The sequence below is a fragment of the Phyllobates terribilis genome, unplaced genomic scaffold (genome assembly GCF_046119375.1).
Source record: "Phyllobates terribilis strain yellow unplaced genomic scaffold, ASM4611937v1 Scaffold_12__6_contigs__length_324123572, whole genome shotgun sequence".
In the NCBI taxonomy this organism is placed as follows: domain Eukaryota; kingdom Metazoa; phylum Chordata; class Amphibia; order Anura; family Dendrobatidae; genus Phyllobates; species Phyllobates terribilis.
In genome coordinates this window covers 288,540,379-288,564,264 of record NW_027362772.1, presented here as the reverse complement: position 1 = coordinate 288,564,264, position 23,886 = coordinate 288,540,379, and the positions used below count along the sequence as shown (strand labels likewise).

Genomic DNA, 23,886 nt, shown 5'->3' with positions numbered 1-23,886 from the left:
GTGGTTATTATTCTTATAATAAAATTCTGGTTATTAATTATGATTATTGCTGATAATGATATCATTATCAGTAATCCTAATATAACAACCATAATTTTATAATAAGTAAATTATAATTAATAATAGCATGATCATTATTATCATTCATAATATAATTGATAACCATAATTTTATTATGATCAAATTGTAATTTATTATTACTCAGACCTCTTCTCCCCTCCTTGGCCGATTTTTTTTTTTTTTTTTTTTTTTTTTTTTTTCTTATTCTTCTCTTCCCTGTAATGTTTATGGGGGCCTTTTGATTGAGACTTGTACTTGTATGCATTGTGAGGCAGTACTTGATGTCGACTGGAGTACTGATACTCTGGAGCATCATCGTACCTCCAGTTTCCAGCCTCATTGAATGTGGATTACTGCAGTCATTTACTTCCACCCTGCTGTTGTCGGCTGCAGAGACCTTAAAGAAAGAGGGAGAGAATATTTTTGAATATTTTACCCCAACAGACAATTACAAGTTGCTTGTGTGTCTGTGGAGGGATCTTGCCAGATTATGACGTCCTGTGATTACAGCAGCCTCTGCACTGATTGGATTGTAATATGTAATAATACAAGAGAGATGATGGAGGAACGGTGTAACGAGAGGGAGAAATGGTGTAGACGAGAGGCGTGATGAAATGTTCGTCAATGAGGTCTGTAGCTTGAACTGCAAATTAAATTTGTGCCCCTAAGACGGTTGTGTTTTCTTGCAGTCGTTACAGGACCGTAGCTACAATCACTTTGCTGCCATATATTACCTCCTGGTGGAAAGACTAAAGTCTCACAGAAGTAGCTTCCCTGTGGAGGCCAGGATCGACGCACGACAACGGCGGCCGAGCACGGTGGCAGAGCAAACAGTTTCCAAGGTAACGATGTTTCCTTTCTTAAGGGGATTGTCTGGTCTATTGTAAGAAAAAGGCATCAACTGTAAGGACTGAAAACTTGTGAAAGTGTAAAGAATAATTGCAGTAATTCTGGCTATTATTCTCCGCGCTCAGGACTCGGGCACAGGATGACCAGAGAGAGATTTCTTGTAGATTTAATTGCAGAGTTGTTTGCTGCAAATTCACTCTTTGCATTTCAAATCTGCAACATGAATTCATGAATGCGGAACGAAGAACTTACACCGCAGCTCGCGTTCATCAGGGACGGGGTCGTACCACGTTCACTTTGCTGCTAGTGCAATATGCTGGAGCCGGCGGAGCGGGAAATCGTCGGACTCTGCCGCACTGCAGACTCCTCGCTGACTGCAGGCTGCAAAGATGTCAGATGCGGTGGCTGGAAACAGAAGGGGCACATGACAGACCTGGCGGGTTTCCATTCATTTTATTGTCATACATTTTATAGGCACATCATACCCCAACATCTTTGAAACGTCAGTGCCTCCTAATCTGTGACGTCCCATACGACGGTGCCTCCTAATCTGCGACGTCCCATACGACAGTGCCTCCTAATCTGCGACGTCCCATACGACGGTGCCTCCTAATCTGCGACGTCCCATACGACGGTGCCTCCTAATCTGCGACGTCCCATACGACGGTGCCTCCTAATCTGCGACGTCCCATACGACGGTGCCTCCTAATCTGATGTTACATACCACGGTGCCTCCTAATCTGCGACGTTACATACCACGGTGCCTCCTAATCTGCGACGTCCCATACCACGGTGCCTCCTAATCTGCGACGTCACATACCACGGTGCCTCCTAATCTACAACATCGCGTATGACTGTCTCCTGATTTACGACGTTACATACGACGGTGCCTCCTAATCTGATGTTACATACGACGGTGCCTCCTAATCTGATGTTACATACAACGGTGCCTCCTAATCTGACGTTACATACCACGGTGCCTCCTAATCTGACGTTACATACCACGGTGCCTCCTAATCTACGACGTTACATACCACGGTGCCTCCTAATCTACGACGTTACATACCACGGTGCCTCCTAATCTACGACGTTACATACCACGGTGCCTCCTAATCTACGACGTTACATACCACGGTGCCTCCTAATCTACGACGTTACATACCACGGTGCCTCCTAATCTGCGACGTTACATACCACGGTGCCTCCTAATCTGCGACGTCCCATACCACGGTGCCTCCTAATCTGCGACGTGTCATACCACGGTGCCTCCTAATCTACAACATCGCGTATGACTGTCTCCTGATTTACGACATTACATACGACGGTGCCTCCTAATCTGATGTTACATACGACGGTGCCTCCTAATCTACGCCGTTACATACCACGGTGCCTCCTAATCTACGACGTCCCATACGACGGTGCCTCCTAATCTGCGACGTCCCATACGACGGTGCCTCCTAATCTGCGACGTCCCATACGACGGTGCCTCCTAATCTGCGACGTCCCATACGACGGTGCCTCCTAATCTGCGACGTCCCATACGACGGTGCCTCCTAATCTGCGACGTCCCATACGACGGTGCCTCCTAATCTGCGACGTCCCATACGACGGTGCCTCCTAATCTGCGACGTCCCATACGACGGTGCCTCCTAATCTGCGACGTCCCATACGACGGTGCCTCCTAATCTGCGATGTCACATACCACGGTGCCTCCTAATCTACAACATCGCGTATGACTGTCTCCTGATTTACGACGGTGCCTCCTAATCTGACGTTACATACGACGGTGCCTCCTAATCTACGACGTTGCATACCACGGTGCCTCCTAATCTACGACGTTGCATACCACGGTGCCTCCTAATCTACGACGTTGCATACCACGGTGCCTCCTAATCTACGACGTTGCATACCACGGTGCCTCCTAATCTACGACGTTGCATACCACGGTGCCTCCTAATCTACGACGTTGCATACCACGGTGCCTCCTAATCTACGACGTTGCATACCACGGTGCCTCCTAATCTACGACGTTGCATACCACGGTGCCTCCTAATCTACGACGTTGCATACCACGGTGCCTCCTAATCTACGACGTTGCATACCACGGTGCCTCCTAATCTACGACGTTGCATACCACGGTGCCTCCTAATCTACGACGTTGCATACCACGGTGCCTCCTAATCTACGACGTTGCATACCACGGTGCCTCCTAATCTACGACGTTGCATACCACGGTGCCTCCTAATCTACGACGTTGCATACCACGGTGCCTCCTAATCTACGACGTTGCATACCACGGTGCCTCCTAATCTACGACGTTGCATACCACGGTGCCTCCTAATCTACGACGTTGCATACCACGGTGCCTCCTAATCTACGACGTTGCATACCACGGTGCCTCCTAATCTACGACGTTGCATACCACGGTGCCTCCTAATCTACGACGTTGCATACCACGGTGCCTCCTAATCTACGACGTTGCATACCACGGTGCCTCCTAATCTACGACGTTGCATACCACGGTGCCTCCTAATCTACGACGTTGCATACCACGGTGCCTCGTAATCTACGACGTTGCATACCACGGTGCCTCGTAATCTACGCCGTTACATATAATCTATGACATTGCATAGACAGTGCCTTCTAATCTGCGACATCTCTTGCAACAGTGCCTCCTGATTTACGATGTCACATACCGCAGTGTCTCCTAATCTACGGCATCGCACACAACAGTGCCTTCTGACTGATGTCATAATGTTTGGTAAACCTTAATGTCCTGCTTACTTGAAGTGGAAAAATCTCGGTTACCTGTTTTGGTTATGTAATGTGCCTGTTAGGTAATGCTGCAGGAACAATCATGTACTTTGTTATTAATGGGTGGGGCGTGATGGAAACTATCATAATTATAACTAGGACTGACAGATTTATCATATTATTGACATCACCCCGTGCGGACTGACAATGGCACTGATGTGTCACACCACTTGGAAGAATGTGCTCTTCCTATACATGCTTGTGTATCAATGCAGCACTTGTACTCACCGGGGAGGATGACCTAATATTTGTGCCGTCATACCGGCATAATGATTTCTGCAATGCAGAAGTATCTGTGGTACATTTGGTCTTGCAAACGATGGACGATATGACATTGCCATGAACGCAGTCCTCCTTGGCATCCTCTGGAGACCTGCACATTAGCCTTGCAAGACATTGGATTGTGATCACAGCATAACGACTTGTGGCGACCGCCTGTTATCTTTGATTTCATCTCCGCACCGCAGAAATCTTCTCCTCACATCTTAGGCTCAGGCAGGGCAAAGCTTGTGGGTCTTGGATCTGATGATCCAGGTGTGGTCATTGAAAGGTTTCTGGGCTGTAGGCCAGAGTATCACATGTGGTGGATGATGTAAGACCGAAGGTTGGGAAGAGCCTCACCTTACCTGCCATGTGAGAAGATGCCAGGGCAGATGGGGACGTGAGATGTAAAGACATGTAGTCCTCGTGGAAGACTCATGTGTTTTATAAGAACCAGATGGCAGGATGTACGCTTCCTTGTCAATGGAGTCAATGTCTCAAGCTGTGAGAAGACTGCTGGATAAGGATTTTTTTGGGGATCTTTCTTTTTAACTCCATTGACTTTATTTGGTTCAAAGAGTTTTGTCTTTACGTCCTTTTTTAAGAAAAGGTTAGTCTTCAGAGTAAAGATAAGACTTTAAAACTTAAAGGGGTTGTCCGAGAATTTAATATCAAAGACCTGTTCTTAGATATAGTCGAGAGCTTGGTGGTGATCCAACCTCCGGCACCACCACCAAACAGTTGAGTGAAGGTTCCTTTGTGATCTGAGCTCCAGGACTGGAGAAGACCCACTGCTCAGTGTAGGGCGTGTATATACACCGTATACTTGTGGTGGCCACACAGCCTGCTAAGAGCTGACTGGCGAGGGTGCCAGACCCCTGCTCATGTCATATCAATCACCTGTATTAAGAATCAATCATAAATATCTTAGTCGACCTCTTTTAACTGCTGTTGGAATTGACAGAGGCCTCATTCGGACGTCCCATTTTCACGTTCGTGTTCTATGGACCAATTATTGTCTACGGAGTTGTTCACATGTCCACGCTTTTTGCAAACCGAGTCACAGAACAAAATCGCCCATACATTTCTATGGGTCCGTGAAGTTGTGAACAGCACGCGGATGCCACCCGTTTGTGCTGTCTGTTTCTAACACTGTGACCGATCATAGAAGGTTTGCAATTTTATTTTTTCATGGAATACGAGAAAATCACTGATGGTCAAAACAAACACTTGAACCAAGCTCTAATCCAGTGCACTGAAGAAATCCATCCTTTTTTTTTTTTTTTCCACTACCCAATAAAGAAAATGACGTTTGTGACGCATCAAGCAAATTTGGCTCCTTGTGGCCGTACTTTGCAGCAAAACACAAGCTTTTTCACTCCAATTTGTGCAAATTTTTGGCCCAATTTTTTAATCTTTTGGGTCGTTGGTAGCCCAACATCCTCTTGCTTAGAGCATCACATACTTTTCTCACCACCATTAAAGATTTGCCTGCAAATTGAAGTTTGTCATAACCATGAGCGACTTACAGGAAAGGTTTATTTTTGGGTGCAAATTAGGCGTGACTCTGTAATAAACTTTGCATTCCTGGCTCGTCCACAGACTGCACGGCCTATTAACCATGCCAACGGGCACTAATGCCCTGTCAATAACAATAATTACTGTGATACAACAGATAAACGGCCGGTTGCGTAGCATCCTGAACAAATCATCGCCGTCAGCGAGAACTAAGTAGCCCGAGAAACGGGCTGTCACTGCAGGACGCCGGGTGACGGGCGGCCCCGGTATAAACTCCGCTCCTATTTGCATAACAGGTTCCTTCTTGTCTCTGAGCAGCTCTGAACAATAAGATGACGCAGGAGCTGCTGTTCCCATTGTTCTTCTCAAGCCATTCATGAAATATTTTCATCTTATCAATGTTTTGGTGCGGAGAGGTGAAACGACCTTGGTGAAGGTCACGGACAGATAGCGCTGTCTCTTCCAGGGGAAATGATCGCTCCCTACTGACGTAACGTTTCCAGTGTTTTTCTTTTTCTTTTTTTTCGTTTTTTAATGGTGTGTTTCTCCTAGTAATTCATGGAGGAACTGGCACGCGAGAGCGGACAACGTGCGGTGTTATCTAGACGTTGTGCCACATTTTAGCCAATGTCCGACACTGGCACTGCGCCTCTTTTGTGTTAAACTTTAATCCTAGAAATAAATGATACAAGAAATATAGTCATTATCCTCGCTGCTTGTTAGTCTGTAGCATTTTCCGTAGGATCTGGAAAGTTGGCTGTGTAGAAATCATGAAGAAATGGGAGTAACCTTAATCCCTGCTCCTCATAAAAGGGTGTTAGGTTGACAATCTTTTGTCCTACTGCAGAAAGCGGGAGGCTCCTGCTGCAGCCAGTGAGGAGGATAAAGGAGACGTGGTGGCGTTCCTGAAATACACACACACAGAATTTTATTTTTTATTTTTTTACGCATTTCTCAGTTTTAATTGTAACATGACACAAGAGGATCAAAGGAATAGAGGAGATTACAGGAGGGAGCTCTGGAATATTTTTTTCTGCATTTTCTTTTTTTGTGCTCCTTTTAAAGAAACACTTTGAGCAATACTGATGTGCAGAGCCTGAGGGGACTGTGCTTGACAAAGAAGTTCTGAATTTGGTGTTATTCAGATTCCTACGTCATGCCTAGATCCGAGCCTGAGGGGGACAGAGCATGACACAATGGCGGTGATTTATCAGAAGTGGTGATAGTTGCTCGGGTCAACAGTTCCACTTCTCTTTTTGACCAACTCTCATAAATCACCTCCGATGTATTAGTCTGCCCAGAGTGCTCTTTTAAGGGATTGTGTAGGCATCTTCACCAACTCTTAAGATTGTGTATGCCAGGCAGGACAATAAGCCAGGATTGTGTACAGATCCCTTTAAATGGGCTACCCAATAAACCGCATTTATCACCTATCCACAGGGAAGGTAGTACATGTGGGATCGGCCAGGGTCTGACCACCAGGATCTCAACCAACCTTGAGAGTAGGAGCCCAATGTGAATGGAGTGGTAACCCACATTTGAGACCACATCCTGTAGGTACTTCACACCCATATCCACCACGCTCATAGCCCGGGAATTCGGAGGTGCTCATACATGTCCTACCGCTCCATTCACATAGGCGACATTGGACTCCTATTCTTGTGATCGATGGGTGAACCCAATGGTGGGACCACCAGCAATTTATCAATCCTGGGAACATGTCTACATGTACCCAGTTATTCTCCACTGTGACATTGACTATGTCTTTTCTTGGGTTACAATTCTTGAAGGTCTTGATACAAGAATGTTTATGGGCTTTATGAAATTATCCAGTACATTTCTGAGAAAAATGTGTAAAGAAAACTCTAGATCATGGATATAAATGGATGTATAGTTAATTTAACATGGCAGATGCAGAGTTTCACACATTTATCAGATTATTGCACGGCATGACCGGCTAATGCAAATTTAAGTACTTGACCTTTAGATATGAGTCAAAGCTGCTCCTGTTTATCAGCGAATGATGGATGTAATGGACCGAGTTTAATATGCGGGCAGTAACATACGGCAGGTCCTAGGTGTCTCATATAGTACAGCTGATTGCTATAGGCTCCATCGTAGGCCCATCCGGTGCTCTCGGCCGAGACTGGAAGCTGTTTAATCCCATTTTTTTTTGGGGGGGGGCGTCATCTGAGTTGAGAATAAGATGCCTGTGATTTGGCTGCAGCGGTGTGGTGACTGGAAAGGGATTGACAGTCGATGACATACCATTCCAGTCTGGTGACCAAATAACAGGGCATAATCACTTGCTGTTCCATCCATCTGGTGTTGGAACCATGGCGGTTCAGCCTGGTCTTAGGTCCCAGCCGCTCATCTTTTGGCTTCTGATAAACATAGAACTAGATCAGAGTTGTGTGTGTGAAGGGGGCTGGCTGGCTGTTTGTTGTAATAGCTAAGCGGATTGATGCGTAGATGCAGACAGGGGCTTGCTTAGCTTTCGAAATGAGCCAGTTAGCCAGACCCCTTCACGCCTAGCTCTGTCAGGTCTGACCTCTGATTCTCCAGCTCTCTTCAGCAATCCCACCTGTCAGGTGTCTACATGATGCATGTATGAAATAGAGATCGACAACAATTAGTAATATCTTAAATCGTGTATGCCTGATAGTTATTGCTGGTCGATAATGAAAACTAAACTTATCCGTCTTGTTTTATGGTTATATAGACCAGTACGGTGGTGTCCCCGGTGAACCTCTTGTCTCAAAATGTACGGATGATGAGGACCCCAGTTCTACCAGAGACATCAGCATTGGAGCCCTTCTCTTACTCCCAAATCAGCTGCCAGGCTGATAACACATTCCTAGAGGAGGAGGCCGTGAATACACCAACGGTAAGTATCGATACTGCCGAGAGTGCGCCGCCTCATCTGTGTCACCGGCGCTTTTTAAAATTGGTTTGAGAATGAACTAGGTATTTCGTTGACACCGGGTTATCCCTTTAAGAAATCAACAGGAATTTCCAGGTCAGGGGGTCATTATTTTGGGCTTTTTAGTCAACGGGTCAAGTTTTGGCCTAAGCATAACACTGTCCTGCTTGTGGTGGCTTGCTGGTTTTACTTATCACGTACAGTTGGTACAAGAACCATCCACTTACCAATGTGAAGGCTCATCTGTCTGCTTACTGTCCCGCCATCCATTGCTGGTGGTGGAAAAACCTGCTTGTATCTGTCACGAAGTCTAAAGTTGTCCGGTCAGCTTGATGGCGCCAATGTTCTGTCTACTCGTCCAGTATTTGGATTGTGGCTACAGAGTTGTCCGGAGGTTCCTCCTCCTATCCCAGACCCCCGTACTGGGCATACTGGAAGTTAGAGGAAGATCTGTGGGGGGTATGGAGTAAACTTGAAAATGGAGCTATAATTATAAGGAGGAAATGTTAGATTAATGCTTACACAAGTAACCTGTTGAGTCCCTCGCCGATACAGCTCCCGGTGGTTCCTACCAGTTTGTTTTTTGTTTTGTTATGGCGTACCGTGCAGTCACATAACTGTTACAGCCAATCGCTAGCCTTGACGGTGATGCTGGGCATGTATGGGACAAGACTGCCAAGGCCACTGATTGGTATCAGTCAAGTCAGTCTCTGCTTTGGGGGAGACCCCCAATGCTTCCAAGAATTCAACAGAGGAGTCCTTTTGTGTTTAGTAATTTCATTTTATTTTTTACAAAAAGATTCTAAAAGAAAAAAAAAAAGTTTGCGTGACTTCATTATCTGAATGCCGTATGTTGCCTTCTCTTGCAGTTGTCAGCGGTGAATGGCGGGCTGCAAATCCACAACTGCCTGTCAATCACTGTAAAGGAGGGTGGGGAGTGTGCCCCCTCACGAGTCCGCTCTATTCTTCAGTCACTTCTTTTAGCCAAAAGGTACAATTTCCGTGCCATTTGCACTATTAGGAGAACGAACCTAATATTCCACCTGGGGTACACAGAGGGCAGCATGTTGCCGATAATGTGCCGTACTCCGCGGGCGCCCGGCCTGCCTATGAGATGAATATAGTCCAGTTCAGAAAGGAAACCTAAACTCTTTTGTATTCCATGGCTAAAATCTTTTCATCCACGACGGCGGCACGTGGCGTGAATTGTGCTTGTGAACAGGTAGTATTTTATTACCCGTTGCGGCCGAGGCGAGGGGGAAGGTATGATGGGTACATTACCACCGTGAACAATCACTGGAGGAGTCGTGATAGTTCATCCACCGAGAGCTGTAAAAACAATGTGTAATATCCGGTATTTTTAGCTTCACCGCGGGGATCCTCTCAGAAATGTGCCGCCGCTTCCACACAGCAACATCTTTTCTGAGTGCGCGGGGACCAGAGGGGTCATAAAAATCAGTCTATTTCATGTTAACAAGATTAGCTCCGTCTGGGGAGCCGAGGCCGGAAGCATCTGCGTAAATATCTGCGGTCGTGAACTCTGCAAGGCCCGGTCTAGATCTGGCCCTCCATTACTTACCCCATGGGCTTTTAATTCAGCTTACTGCTCCTCTACGCCAATGATTTCACTTAAAGGGATTGTCCACTTTTATGTATAATTTATCCAGTGTGTCGAGAACATGATTTTGTGGCTCTTCCTAATATAGAAGTATTGCAGGTTCTTCTCCTCCATCTTCACAGACTGCAGAGTTCTGTCCTCAGTTTGGCCTCTGGTGGAGGAGCATGTGATCAGACCCACCCACCAGCCTCCTCCAATGAAAAAACACTACACCTGAGCAAGCTGCTTTTCAATTGGTGGAGGCTGGTGGGCGTGTCTGGTCACATGCTCCTCCTGCCGTAGCTATATTATGGACAAGGGGAGCTGTGCAGAGTTTGAGGAAGGAGGAGGAGAACCTGTAATATTTAGGAAGTGTCTTAAAATAATATCCCCAATACATTCATTAAGGGTAAAGCGGACCACACCTTTTAAAGGGTGTTCTAACTGATAAATATTGGGGGCGATTGAAAAAAGGTTAAAAAAAAAAAAAAAGTCCAAAAAACATAATAGTAGTAATAATTTGCCAACTTTTTGATCCAGTTTTGACCCACCAGAAATGCCTGCTCAGCCAATCACAGGCCTCTGTGGTGAACAGTCTCAGCCAATGAATGGCTTAAAGGGCATTTCCATGGTGTTTAGACAGGACCATGAAGTAACGACCAGCGAGGAGATCAGTAACTGTAGGTTTCGCCTTTTTTTCTTTTTTTTTTTTTCCTTTTGAGGCGGTTTAGGTTTTGTTTTGTTTTTCCCACCTGGACAACCCCTTTTAAGGTATTTTTGAGGTAGCAACTATTTTAGGCTGGGTAATGTTCCTGCAATTGACGGGCCGTTCGGGAGTTGCAGCTATAGCGGTGCGGTGCACTTCTAAGTGCGGTGTCCATGTGTTTAGCACTGCTCTCCTTCTGGAGATGGTTTCATCAGAAGACGTGTAGATTCTGCTTCCTCAAGGGATGCAGCTGATTGTGATATCCCGGACTCCTAACATGCACATTCCTGCTGTGAGAACGCCACGACGTGGACATCCAGTTACAGGAGAAGGCAACGTGCGCTGGCATCATCGAGGCCGGAAAGGAATGAAACTGCACAGGAGGCCCCCGCTGGTTTTTGAAGTTCATAGGAGGCCGTTTCCCTTTGTAACGATTTCTTAGTCACATCCTGGAGAGAAATGATTAAATTCCCAAGCCTCTGCCACCATTTCCTGCATGGTGTGTTTTGTTGTTTTTTTTTTTCCTTTTTAGCTCCTTCCCCGCCGAAGGCATTGTTGTCATCTCGCTGATTTGGGTCCGATCTCGCTGATGCAGATCAGACGTTTGCAGCGTAATATGATTATGCATCATCTGCGCGGCTGTAACCAGTTGACCTTGGGGCTCTCACGAAATCATGAAAAGTCCAAAGTCATTAGTCTTTGTCAGAAACACAGGGCGCGCGTCACGTCGTCGCAGTCATTTTCTAACGAAGCTAATTAAGCTTCAACATAAAATCACATTTACATACACGGTATTTTTGGTTGTCGTTTATTTTTTTTTTCTCCAGTGGTGCCTGTATTATCAGGTCTGCCCGAAACGATATGACCTGATTATGTGAGCTGTAGATGCAGTGTTGTGTGGACTGGTGTATGGGAGTGATATTTAGCCAATTTATGGCAGTATTATCTGGACATTGAATGGCAGTATTATCTGGCCAATACGACAGTGGTATTTTGGCATTATATAGTAATCTTGTTTATATAATGTGAAGGTTTTATTTAGGCACTGTATGGCAGTGTTATTTATTGCAATAGAGAGCAGTTTAACTGGCCATTGAATTGCAGCATTACGTAGGCACTATATGGCAGTCCTGTTGAGATACAGTGCATTGTGAAAGTATTTGGCCCCCTTGAACTTTTCTACCTTTTGCCACATTTCTGGCTTCAAACATAAAGATATAAAACTCTAATTTTTTGGGGGAAGAATCAACAAGTGGGACACAATCGTGAAGTGGAATGAAATTTATTGGATATTTTAAACTTTTTTAACAAATTAAAAACTGAAAAGTGGGGCGTGCAATATTATTCGGCCCCTTTACTTTCAGTGCAGAAGTTCAGTGAGGATCTCCGAATGATCCAATGTTGTCCTAAATGACTGGTAATGATGAATAGAATCCACCTGTGTGTAATCAAGTCTCCGTATAAATGCACCTGCTCTGTGATAGTCTCAGGGTTCTGTTTCAAGTGCAGAGAGCATCATGAAGACCAAAGAACACACCAGGCAGGTCCGAGATACTGTTGTGGCGAAGTTTAAAGCTGGATTTGGATACAAAAAGATTTCCCAAGTTTTAAACATCTCAAGGAGCATTGTGCAAGCGATCATATTGAAATGGAAGGAGTATCAGACCACTGCATATCTACCAAGACCCGGCCGTCCCTCTAAACTTTCATCTTGAACAAGGAGAAGACTGATCAGAGATGCAGCCAAAAGGCCCATGATCACTCTGGATGAACTGCAGAGATCTACAGCTGAGGTGGGAGTCTGTCCATAGGCCAACAATCAGTCGTACACTGCACAAATCTGGCCTTTATGGAAGAGTGGCAAGAAGAAAGCCATTTCTCAAAGATATCCATAAAAAGTCTCGTTTGAAGTTTGCCACAAGCCACCTGGGAGACACACCAAACATGTGGAATAAGGTGCTCTGGTCAGATGAAACCAAAATCAAACTTTTTGGCCACAATGCAAAACGATATGTTTGGCATAAAAGCAACACAGCTCATCACCCTCAAAACACCATCCCCACTGTCGAACATGGTGGTGGCAGCATTATGGTTTGGGCCTGATTTTCTTCAGCAGGGACAGGGAAGATGGTTAAAATTGATGGGAAGATGGACGGAGCCAAATACAGGACCATTCTGGAAGAAAACCTGTTGGAAAAGACCCGAGACTGGGATGGAGATTTATCTTCCAACAAGACAATGATCCCAAACATAAAGCAAAATCTACAATGGAATGGTTCAAAAATAAACATATCCAGGTGTTAGAATAGCCAAGTCAAAGTCCACACCTGAATCCAATCGAGAATCTGTCGAAAGAGCTGAAAACTGCTGTTCACAAACGCCCTCCATCCAACCTCACTGAGCTCGAGCTGTTTTTCAAGGAAGAATGGGCAAGAATTTCAGCCTCTCTATGTGCAAAACTGATAGACATACCCCAAGAGACTTGCAGCTGTAATCGCAGCAAAAGGTGGCGCTACAAAGTATTAACTCAAGGGGGCCGAATAATATTGCACGCCCCACTTTTCAGTTTTTAATTTGTTAAAAAAGTTTAAAATATCCAATAAATTTTGCTCCTCTTCACGATTGTGTCCCACTTGTTGTTGATTCTTCCCCAAAAAATTAGAATTTTATGTCTTTGTTTGAAGCCAGAAATGTGGCAAAAGGTAGAAAAGTTCAAAGGGGCCAAATACTTTCACAAGGCACTGTATGTGAAAGTAATATCTAGGCATTTTATGGCTTTATTGCTTGCACCCAGTTTTATCTGGGTATTTCTTGGCAATATTATGTAGACAATATGACTCATTTGGGCTGTTTAGGGTATTCCCTTTTTTTTTTACTTTTTTTTTTTTAAATAAATATTTAGGCATCATGTGGTGGTATTGATTAGCAGCTCAATATAACAATGTCTTATGGGCAGTATATAATAGCTCTATTTAGGCAATATACTTATTTTAGTTATATAGCGCCATTAATTCACCGCACTTTACAGACATCATTGTCCTCAAAGATCTATTGTATGACTGTATTTACACATTGAAGAGCAACTTTGTCTTTCATTATGTAGGCATTATGAGATTTCTGTTTGGATTGTGTGCATATGTGTACACAATGCATATCACTTTGATTTGGGTGTTATTGTGGGGGCAATACATGACGGTGTTACGTGGGCACTCCTATGTAGCCTTATTTAGACAATGTAAGGATGTGTTATTTCGTGGCGGTATTATTTTAATTTCTGAAGCTTTTTACATGTGTATCCAAAATGTCAAAGCGGGGAGGAACTTGCAATTTAGCGAATAGTACTGATAATATTGACCATTGTAAACGGACCCTAGGAATAAAGTACAGGTATTTCTGTAGTTTTATAAATAAGACCACGCTGAACGCGCCTAAGATTTTGCAAAATGACAAAATGGGACCCCTGATGCACGGAGAATCAGAAGCCACGTTTGTAAATGAAAACCGGTGAAACCTTGAGCCGCTCGGTATACCCCAGTATGGCCATCTTGTGAGGCTCGGATGTATTGGAGATTTGACTTTTGTATTTTGCACTTTGCTAACAGGTTAATGGCTGCTTGATGGATCCTCTGCCCCCCGTAGTAATGAGGAAGGGTTGCCAGTCTTTGCCGAGCAACATGATGGAGACCTCTATAGACGAAGGGATTGAGACAGAAGATGACTCCGAGGACGATCCGGCCATGGCGTTTGCAGCATTTCAAGGTCGACGTTGCGGGCAGAGGCGACACACTCTGGCGGAAGTGACCAACCAGCTAGTCGTCTTGCCCAGTGTGCCACCAGACATGGAAGGTAAGGCTTCACATCCGTTGGATAGCTGATAATTATCAGATCGATGTGGATCCCACAACTGGGACTGCAAGACCACAGCCCGGAGTAGTCGATTGGAGGCGCTGATCACTCCATCCAAGGTCTAAGTCATCAGCAAAGATAGCCGAGCACATCGATTGGCGGGGTTCTCTGGGATTGGTGGGGTTCCGGTAGCGGCACCCATGGCAATCTAACAATTATTACATCCAGTTGGACAAGTGATAATTTATATAGACCAGAATACACCTCGGACTGATTCTCCGCCACATAATCTGTCCCCAGCTGTCCCTCCTATGAATTAGTTATCCAACTCCCTCAATGAGCCCCCAAAAACTCCTAAATACTGGACCATAAAAGCTTATTGGCCTCAAGGGATAAATGACTTCCGAGTCATCCAGGCTCCTGCGCTACTCCAATTATCAGAAGTGATGATGGATTGAATATATTGAATTTTTTTTGGTGCCATTGAATAGGTAATTAGTAGAGTATTACAAAGATCTGAATAATGTGAGGGTTTCATCATTATCATAGATGAGGGTTCTTTACTGTAAGAGCAGTGACACTATGGAGCTCTCTGCCACATGTTGTCTGATAATTGAAAAAATTAATCCGTATGCCCCGTATGGTGATTTATGCTATTAAGTGCCCGCAGGGGCGGCTCTGGAGGGAATATTATAGGGGAACCTTCATTCTTCATATCAACTTTAGGGGGCCTTATGTCAATCTACATTTCCTATGCAACCTCCAGAGAGAAGCCTCCTAAGATGGAGTCGTCTGTTAGGCACGTGTCACATATTCAGTCTTCACAGATCGAATCGAGGAAATCTCGTGACCTCAAGAATTGGGCAAGAGTTGTCAGTGAGAGGAGCACATATCCTCGTCACAGCCGTTACAATATTTCCATGAGTATGGCGCTGGTTATTTTCTGGAAGTCCATTTTCATATGTCTACACAATTGTATGTTGTAAATTTCAACCACCCAATCCTTATATCCACCAATATAAACAGTCGGGGGAGAGTCTGGAGGCCTCCATATACATGGTAGGGTGACTGCTTCAAAATTGTTGAGCTTGGATGAATTTTATCTTGCGTGAATAGGAGACTTATGTAAGATTCTGAAGTAAGGGTTGGATGAGGTGGTTTGAGAAAGAAACAATGTCCACGTTTGTCCATTAAAATGTCATTGTGGAGTGATGAAATGATTACAATCAACTTCTCTGTCGCAGGAAAACTCTTCACTATTGGTGGTAACCCATCTTTGGGCAGCGTTGACTCCGAATATGACATGGGATCAGTTCAGAGCGACCTCAACTTCCAGGACGATGTCGCAGTTCTGAAGGAAGTGTCAATGGCCAACCAGTCCGTCACCAGGCTGACTCCACCATACATAGGCTTACGGCCTACCAACTTGGCCATGCCAGCAATGTCCTCTCAAAAGCGTGAAGCACATAACAGGTCTCCAGTCAGTTTTCGTGAAGGAAGACGGGCATCTGACACCTCACTAACACAAGGTATCTTTAGAAAATTATTGCTGAGTTTTTGGATTATTTGCCTTCTTAAGTGGTGGTCTACGAGATATTTTGGGTCAGGAATTGACCATTTGTACAAAAGTTTCAAATTTTTCCCCAAATTGGTTATTTAACACCTCTCATTTCAAGATACGAGGAGTAAGAAAGGACACGTCAGTATTTTGTGCTGAACAATTGTGCTTTTCTCACCACCTTAGGAATCGTGGCCTTCCGGCAGCACCTCCAGAACTTGGCAAGAACCAAGGGGATCTTGGAGCTCAATAAGATCCAGATGTTATACGAACAGATGGGACCTACAGAAGATCCAAATCTTGCATCCCATATGCTACAAGATCCCAACCACCCCCAGGTATAATGTAAGCCACAGTGGGGAGTAGAAGTCAGGGAGTCTACAGAAAGCATGGTTCTTGGGCATATAAACTTTCTCTAGTAGTCCGCTCGCTTCATATATATTAGAATTCTGAGCCATCGGACATATTTTAACCACTAGATAAGTGGATAATTTAACATATCCCCCCATATCAGAAGCTTTTATGAATCCGCCATTCAGAAATATCAATTTCGGGTTCTTGTTATGTTGTGTTTAGGATTTTATGGCATGGTCGTCACATTAATCTGCTTTTGTTTCTGCAGACCAATCTCTCTGCACAAATTCAGAATATTTCCACGTTCCCTAATAACCTGCAACCTCCACTTCTGTCCAGGCGTCAGAGCCTGGAGACCCAGTATTTACAGCACCGGCTGCAGGTAGGATGTGAATACCATGTGCTATGGATTGTCAGCCATATACACAATTATAGCAGCTTTAGATTTCACATCTGACAGTTTCAAGGCAGATTACTGGTGGAAATTGTGCAAACGGTGGTCTCACAGAATATGTCATGATCACTGGATGTTCGACCAATGGGCCCGAAGACAGGAGGCCAAGTTTCATTGTGGATGGAGCAAAAGTGGGCATTTGTGACCACTACTATGGGTGCAGTAGTGTTCATGCGTAATGACTGTGCATTACTACTCCATTGGCACATTGATACCAGACCCCTACTCTCGTGATCCTTGGAGGTCATATTGGTTGAGCCTCCAGCAATCGTACTTATCACCCACCCAGTGGATAGGTGATATGATTTTTAGTTGGAAACCTTTTTAATGTTAACCGAAGAAAAAAAATCAGCTGATAGCATCCAGAACAACAAACCCAAAGTCTGTGCACGGACATAACCAGAGTTCGATTAGTCCAGCATGAGAATCTTGAGGACCAATCCAAGTGCATTTAGACTATTTGTTGGTGGCAGTAATTTTTCTAGCGTCTGACCACAATTTAGGCTTCCTGGGTCTCTTCTCGCATATCCTGATTTCGTTTCCTCTTCTCCACTTTCTCGTTGACCTGTCTGTGACATTTAATTCCCTCTTTACGTACTCATCCGGCATCTTGCTTCCTTTGCAGAAAGGGAATCTTCTGGCTCAGAACAGCTGCCCGCTCTACTGCAAGGAAACACCCAGAAGTTTGGAGCAGCAACTTCAGGAACACAGGTGACCTTGACAGCCAGGTGTTCACACATGGTTAGGTCCTACTCTCCTTGGCTGGTGGTTCTTCAGTGGGCCAGGCCGTTTCCGGAGTTATTTTGCTCGTGGCTATTGGATGTAGCCATGAACTTGAGATTAAAATAGTCTGAAGCCACCAGCTCATTATGTGGGGTTCCAACATTCCCCAATGGAAGATATTGGTCACGAGAAGGATCGGATAGTTGGATTTCAACATATTTGATCCTTCAGATCTCTGGGGAGGCCGGCCATTACCAGAGGTGTCTTGAAGCAGCTTATTACCCTACCGAACCGAGCACACACGGGGAGTTAGGAGTAAGAAGTCATTGAGCTGATGGCCAAGTCATACGTTTTCGTGGACAGCTTGTCAGTGTTATTAGCAGATCTCAAAGTCCAATTCGACCAGACTGCCTTGCAGGATAGTCTTCAGATTTTGTAGCAGTCTATTCTTATATTACGTCCTTGTCTTTTGATTTAGTTTTTTTTTGCTGTGTAATTATTTTAGTTTTCCATCCCACAGGCTGCATCAGAAGAGGCTTTTCTTGCAGAAGCAACCCCAGCTGCAGGCTTATTTCAACCAGATGCAGATAGCCGAAAACACCTACCCACTGCAGGGTCAGCAGCTCCCGTTGTCACACCAGGAGTCTGTACAGCAGAATCAGTTCAGCTTGTCTCAGCCGCTGAGTCCAGTATTGGAACCCGCCTCCGATGAAATGCAATACGATCCGTTCTTGAGTCAGTATCACAACCTGCATTCCCAGCAGATGCAACATATGGTACAGAACAGCCAGCCGCAGATCCTAAGTCAGGTCCATGTGCCGCAGCCTCCCCTACAGTACGCCTACCAGACGTGTGACTTACAAGGTGTGCCGGGGCACGAATCGGAATATACAAACCAATGCCAGTATTCTATAGATACTTGTCAACAAAGCAGCTTGGCATTGCACGAAACCCAGGGTAGTCCACCAGGACTCGATCCTCAGACATCCTACAAAACATTGAACCTCAATGAGCCTTACGACTGTGAGATGATGGAAACCGTTGACTCTCAGCACAGTGGCTATGTTTTGGTCAATTAGTCTTTAGGAAGACGTGACAGTAGATTATTAAGACGTAGGAGGAGAAAGTTTACTTGTAACTACTTTTTTCTTTTGTCTGAAACGAAGAAGAAGTCGTCTACTTGATAAGGAATCTGGCTTACAGAGCGGAACTGTATCCATGGATTTCGAGAGTCCTGTAAACTTGGAGAAAAATAAGGCGTCTTGCAAGGAATCGGTTTACAAGAGCTGGAAAGATGCTGACTTTACTTTTAAAGAAAAAAACACCAAACTCTGCACGCCGGTCCTTGAAGGACCTGCAATATGGAGCTCTCGTATGACGAAGCACCATTGAAAAGCAATATATATAGTTGTTTTTGTTTTTTTTCTCTCTTCAGGAAAGAAAAAGAAAAGTAACATGGCCCCCCCTCATCCACAAGGTCACAATCAAAAACTTCTTAATGGATTTTAGAAAAACTTTTAATCTAAGCTACTGAGATGGGCAGCAAGCACCTTTCCCAGACGATATAGAGAAGCAAAAGGACTAACTCTAGTGACCGGATACTACACTACTGTTGGGGGAGGTACCTCGGCATTTCGGCGTGAACCTCATGGGAGGTGGCACCGATTGGACTTTAGTATGCTGGAAGTAAAATTTGACTGAACAGAGAATAAGCTTCCCGTATTTCATGGACAATCGTGGGTTTGACATCCTAGATAAGTTTAGTAGGAGCTCGTGATGTGTCGTACGTCAATGGCGAAACACATGAGAGACTTTCTGTAGAGTTCCTCCTGCCGAAGAGGCAGAAGGGTTTTAGGAGATAAAACAATTGTTACGAAAAGCGTCAACTTTTTAGCATAATGAAGAAATAATAATCTCGACTGTGTTTTCAGGTCGCAGTGATACCATACGTTGCTGTTTGTCGACAAAGCTTTGTACATTTGGTAAAACTGTTTAGATTTTAGTCAGGAAAACTCGAAACGAGCTACAAAAAAACTGTGTGATGTGCGGTAGTTTTGTGCCTTTATGGGTTTTTTTTTTTTCATAATAGAGTAAACTTTTTTTTCTTTTCTTTTTTTCGGATGAAAACCAGTTAGACCATCTCCCGCCCCCCAACCTCCTCCCTTCTCCATTTCTATCAATGCTACATCCAAAGTCGATTTCAGAGTTTGTGTGTATGTACGTCTGTTCCACTGTGTGGAAAGCAAAAAGCTGTCGAGTTCAATGTTTTTTTGGGTTTGTTTTTTTTTCGATCGCTCATTTGTAGAAAGGAAATGTTTTAAAGAAGTATTATAGCAATATTTAATTCTATTTAATGTCATGAACTGTTGATATTAATCGTGGCAATTTGATGTTTTTCATGAAGACGTTGAAGCGAGGGGGAGTTCTTGTTCCCCACCTACGAGTTGATCGGATGAGTAGTGTTCGATCTATAGGTTGCTCTAGCTGGAGATGTGACCTCCGATTCAGTATATCTACCAGATCACATGTTGCACTTTCTATAGAGTTGAGCTTTTATATAGCCATAATGTGGTAGATCGTTCCATTATATCGCCACCTTTACATGAGAAGACAAGACCATAGTATTAATTTTTCTTCCGCCTCCTCCCATGTTTGAGTATGGAGATCTGTTGTGTGCTTTCGCAGACACATGACACTAATTTACCATGCACCTTGCAACTTTAAGTTGATATGCCATAGAAACATATCGGTGAAGGTTCCTTGAAGGGGATGTCCAATCTCAGACATTTATGGCATATCCGCAGGATAGATGCGATGACACTTCTTTATTCCAAGGGCCACTGTTGAAAAAATCTTGTTCCTATACCCTAAATATCAAAGATGGAAATATCCTTTAAATTTAAAATTTAATGAGTATGGGGGATGTCCTAACTCTACCCTGAAGACAGATGTTAGTGGATCAAAGGGTGGGGCATGTTGAATTTTAACATGCCCCATCCTGTATCCAAGGGAGATAAGTTGTGGTCAGAGGTGTCGGGCAGAGGTTTATTCTCATCTCTCCCTTAGAAACACATGCACTCTCAGCCCAGACGAGCGTGGATGTATATGTTGAGATGAATAACTGTATCACCACCTTTTAGCCCCTTATTTCTAGCCATGGTTGAAGGTAACCCATCCCAATGCCATCTTCAGACATGTTCTGTGGCATATCCGAACATTATATAAATGGGCTGAAAGGTACATGTTGCCTGAGTTAAAAAAAAGAAATTTTTTAGATTGGAAACAGTGCCACCCTTCTCTGTGGGCTGTGTCTGGTATTGCAGCTCATTTCAGTAAATGGGTCTGGGCTGTGATATCAGTTCACCCTTTTTTATTTTTTAACTTTAGATAATCCCCATTGTACTGCCCATAACCCAAAGCTTCACATTTGTTACTGACATTCCCAGAATCCGGGTATAAACCTAATCTCCAAACCTGATTCATTATGGTCTTTATGGAGGTTTTTAAAGTGATTTTTTTAAATAGAAAAATCTGATTAATAATTCTGTTGAGAAGGGGCGTGGCATGAATTGGCTGTTGCTTAGCTACCGGCCCACTTTTCTGCCAGCACAGTACCAGTGTAGCATTTCAAACTGGTTACCATGGAGACACTGTTTAAAAGTTACAACTTGTCAACTGTCACGGAACACTGGAAATTCTTCTTGCTGGCAAATCTCCAAGGCGCGACCACAGCCTCCCAAAATCTTCCGAGAGCGGCACTTTTTGGACGGTCTCTTCTATGGAGCGGTGTGATCTGCAAAGGGGTGCGGCTTTGAATCGAAACCTTTTCGGCTGCATTCATTTGCAGTGATCTCCCTTAAAGGGCTTGCCTGAAAAATTACAAATATACTTTATATAGTGTTGCCAGGTAGCAAAGTCCTTAACAACCAGTCTAGATTAACTTTAGATTTCCGAGCTTGCACTAGTGCTGAGTTCAAGGCAAAAATAATGGGGTAATGAGGCTTGGGCAGTATTCATGCCACACTTCTTTTTTTTTTTTTTTTTTCTACGGACCATACTAGTTTAAAAAAAAAAAAAAGTTGTAAAACATGGAGAATTTATTATATTTTTAAGACCATAAAAATCAAACCCAGTGGTCAGATGATTGCAAGGTACAAAAGAACCAAGTTTAGGATTTTCCGCTCTTATTTATGAAATCACGCATTTGTTCACGTATGGAAATTGAATGTGTTTTTTTTTTTTTGTAAATAAATGACACCTTCTGGCAAATGTCACCAATTAGAACTAATTTGACGAAGAAAAGAGTGAAGGTGCATCATTTCATATTTCGGCTGCTAAGTTTTATTTTAATTTTTGCTGGTCACTATAAATTTGATTTATTTCCCCATTTATTTAAAGGAGACCTTTCAGAATATCAGATTGTGCCTAAATTTTATAGTGTGTGGACTACTTTCCTGGAAGGCAACAAAACGCACCTTGGGTATTAGGTCTCCTCCCTAGTTGGCTGCAATCACTGTAAGAATCTGCAGGGGAGGGACTCCACAGGAATGAGCACACCCACGAGTTGGGGTCACCTCCTGCCCACGAGTTGGGGTCACCTCCTGCCCACGAGTTGGGGTCACCTCCTGCCCACGAGTTGGGGTCACCTCCTGCCCACGAGTTGGGGTCACCTCCTGCCCACGAGTTGGGGTCACTATATTTAAAGAAGTTGTCCAATAACTAAACAATATTCTAAAATCTCTGCCACCCATTGGTTACATCTGGTATTGCTGCTCAGACCCACTTATTTGAGACCTCCTTTTGGGAAAAGGAAACATACGTTTTTGTTTTTGTGTTTTTAATCTCGTACAACCTCTTTAATTTAATTAGTATTAAATCATCCATTCTGAAAGATCTTTTTTTTTCTAATTTGTCACGCAATTCAACAGAATATTGTCCAAATTAAAGACAATTAATGTAATGCAATTTTTCATCTATTTAGCAATATCGTCCCAATTTTATTTTTTTTATTTCATGTTTACAATTGAAACAAAAACTATACCCTTTAAAGATTAGCTATACGATATGAGGTCAAAGTTCTGTGCTTATTAATTGATTCAAATATCTAAAATAGTTGGTGCTCCTGCAGCCACCACTAGGGGGAGCTTAGGTGTTGTGTGCAGACTGTGTTTTTATTGAGTTAAATGTGTAAACTGTAGACGTTGAACTCCTGGTCTCCCTCTAGTGGTGGCTGCAGGCAGACGGAATTTTATGTTCTAGATCTGTGCCTATGAGGGTAAATGGAAGCTCCTTGTTAAAAATGAAGCTCCGGCTGCTAATAAAGGAAGATTAAGACATTAATCAGCTCAAAATTTTAGACCTAAAAATGACATGGTGTTAAAATATGGTTATTAAAAAAACATGGAAAATAAATAAAGTGCAGTCCTGATCTATCCAAAATGTCCTATTACATTTTTGATATTGCATTTAATAATGAGAAAGATCGGTGAAACTTATCTAAAAATTGTATTCTGTAATGTTAATTGTAAAACATTCAGGTTTTTAAGGCACGTGTACACACTACTCATACAGCCGGCGATGAATGGCTCAAAAAATTAGTTTTTATAGCTTTATAATGTGTTTCCTTTATTACTCCTGAATATTTATGAATGAAAAGCTAACTGGGCGTTACCATTTCCCTTTGTCAAGGGGGCGTGTCTCTAGACAGTCTCCTCTAATTGGACAGTGTTGCTGTATGCAGGGACACGCCCCCATCTGGCCAATTTTATTCATATTTCTAGGAGGAGTAACAGAGGAACGGCACAATTCTTGGTTCTTTGAAAAAATGCACTAGATTTGTTTTATGCAGAATACTAGACTGACATGTTAGGAGTGGTGACGAGCCCCTTTAAGACTCAATTCCGTATGTGAACTGTATATTAAAGGGATCTGTCTGCACAAAATGACTGTTCAAGCCAAGCACAGGTGCTCGGCGCACCCTAGTCGTGGCCGAGTAGTTCAGTGCACCTTCCCACCTACTTGTTTTCTCTCTACCTCCGCCCTTATCTGGCTCCTATATAGCCAGAGCTGTCAATCAAGGTACAGGAGGGCGGAGATGAATGCAAAACAGGTAAGTTGGAAGGAGCCTGCGACGGATGGGCGCACTGAGCTCCTGTGCTTGGTTTGAACAGTCATTTTCTGCTGACAGATTCCCTTTATCCCAGATCTCACAAAAAAAGATCCA

General features: G+C 43.8%; 1 protein-coding gene across 1 annotated transcript in view; it reads left to right on the top strand.

The window, feature by feature from the left end:
* SIK2 (salt inducible kinase 2) overlaps window positions 1-22,329 on the top strand; it is a 108,967-nt gene extending 86,638 nt beyond the window's left edge. Inside the window, exons 8-15 of the mRNA XM_073657136.1 lie at window positions 750-902; window positions 8,225-8,389; window positions 14,331-14,574; window positions 15,819-16,103; window positions 16,319-16,470; window positions 16,755-16,868; window positions 17,566-17,651; window positions 18,184-22,329. Coding sequence (XP_073513237.1) covers window positions 750-902; window positions 8,225-8,389; window positions 14,331-14,574; window positions 15,819-16,103; window positions 16,319-16,470; window positions 16,755-16,868; window positions 17,566-17,651; window positions 18,184-18,742 — 1,758 coding nt within the window. The 3' untranslated portion in view covers window positions 18,743-22,329. The remainder of the gene's footprint in view (window positions 1-749; window positions 903-8,224; window positions 8,390-14,330; window positions 14,575-15,818; window positions 16,104-16,318; window positions 16,471-16,754; window positions 16,869-17,565; window positions 17,652-18,183) is intronic.
* Window positions 22,330-23,886: the final 1,557 nt, after the last annotated feature.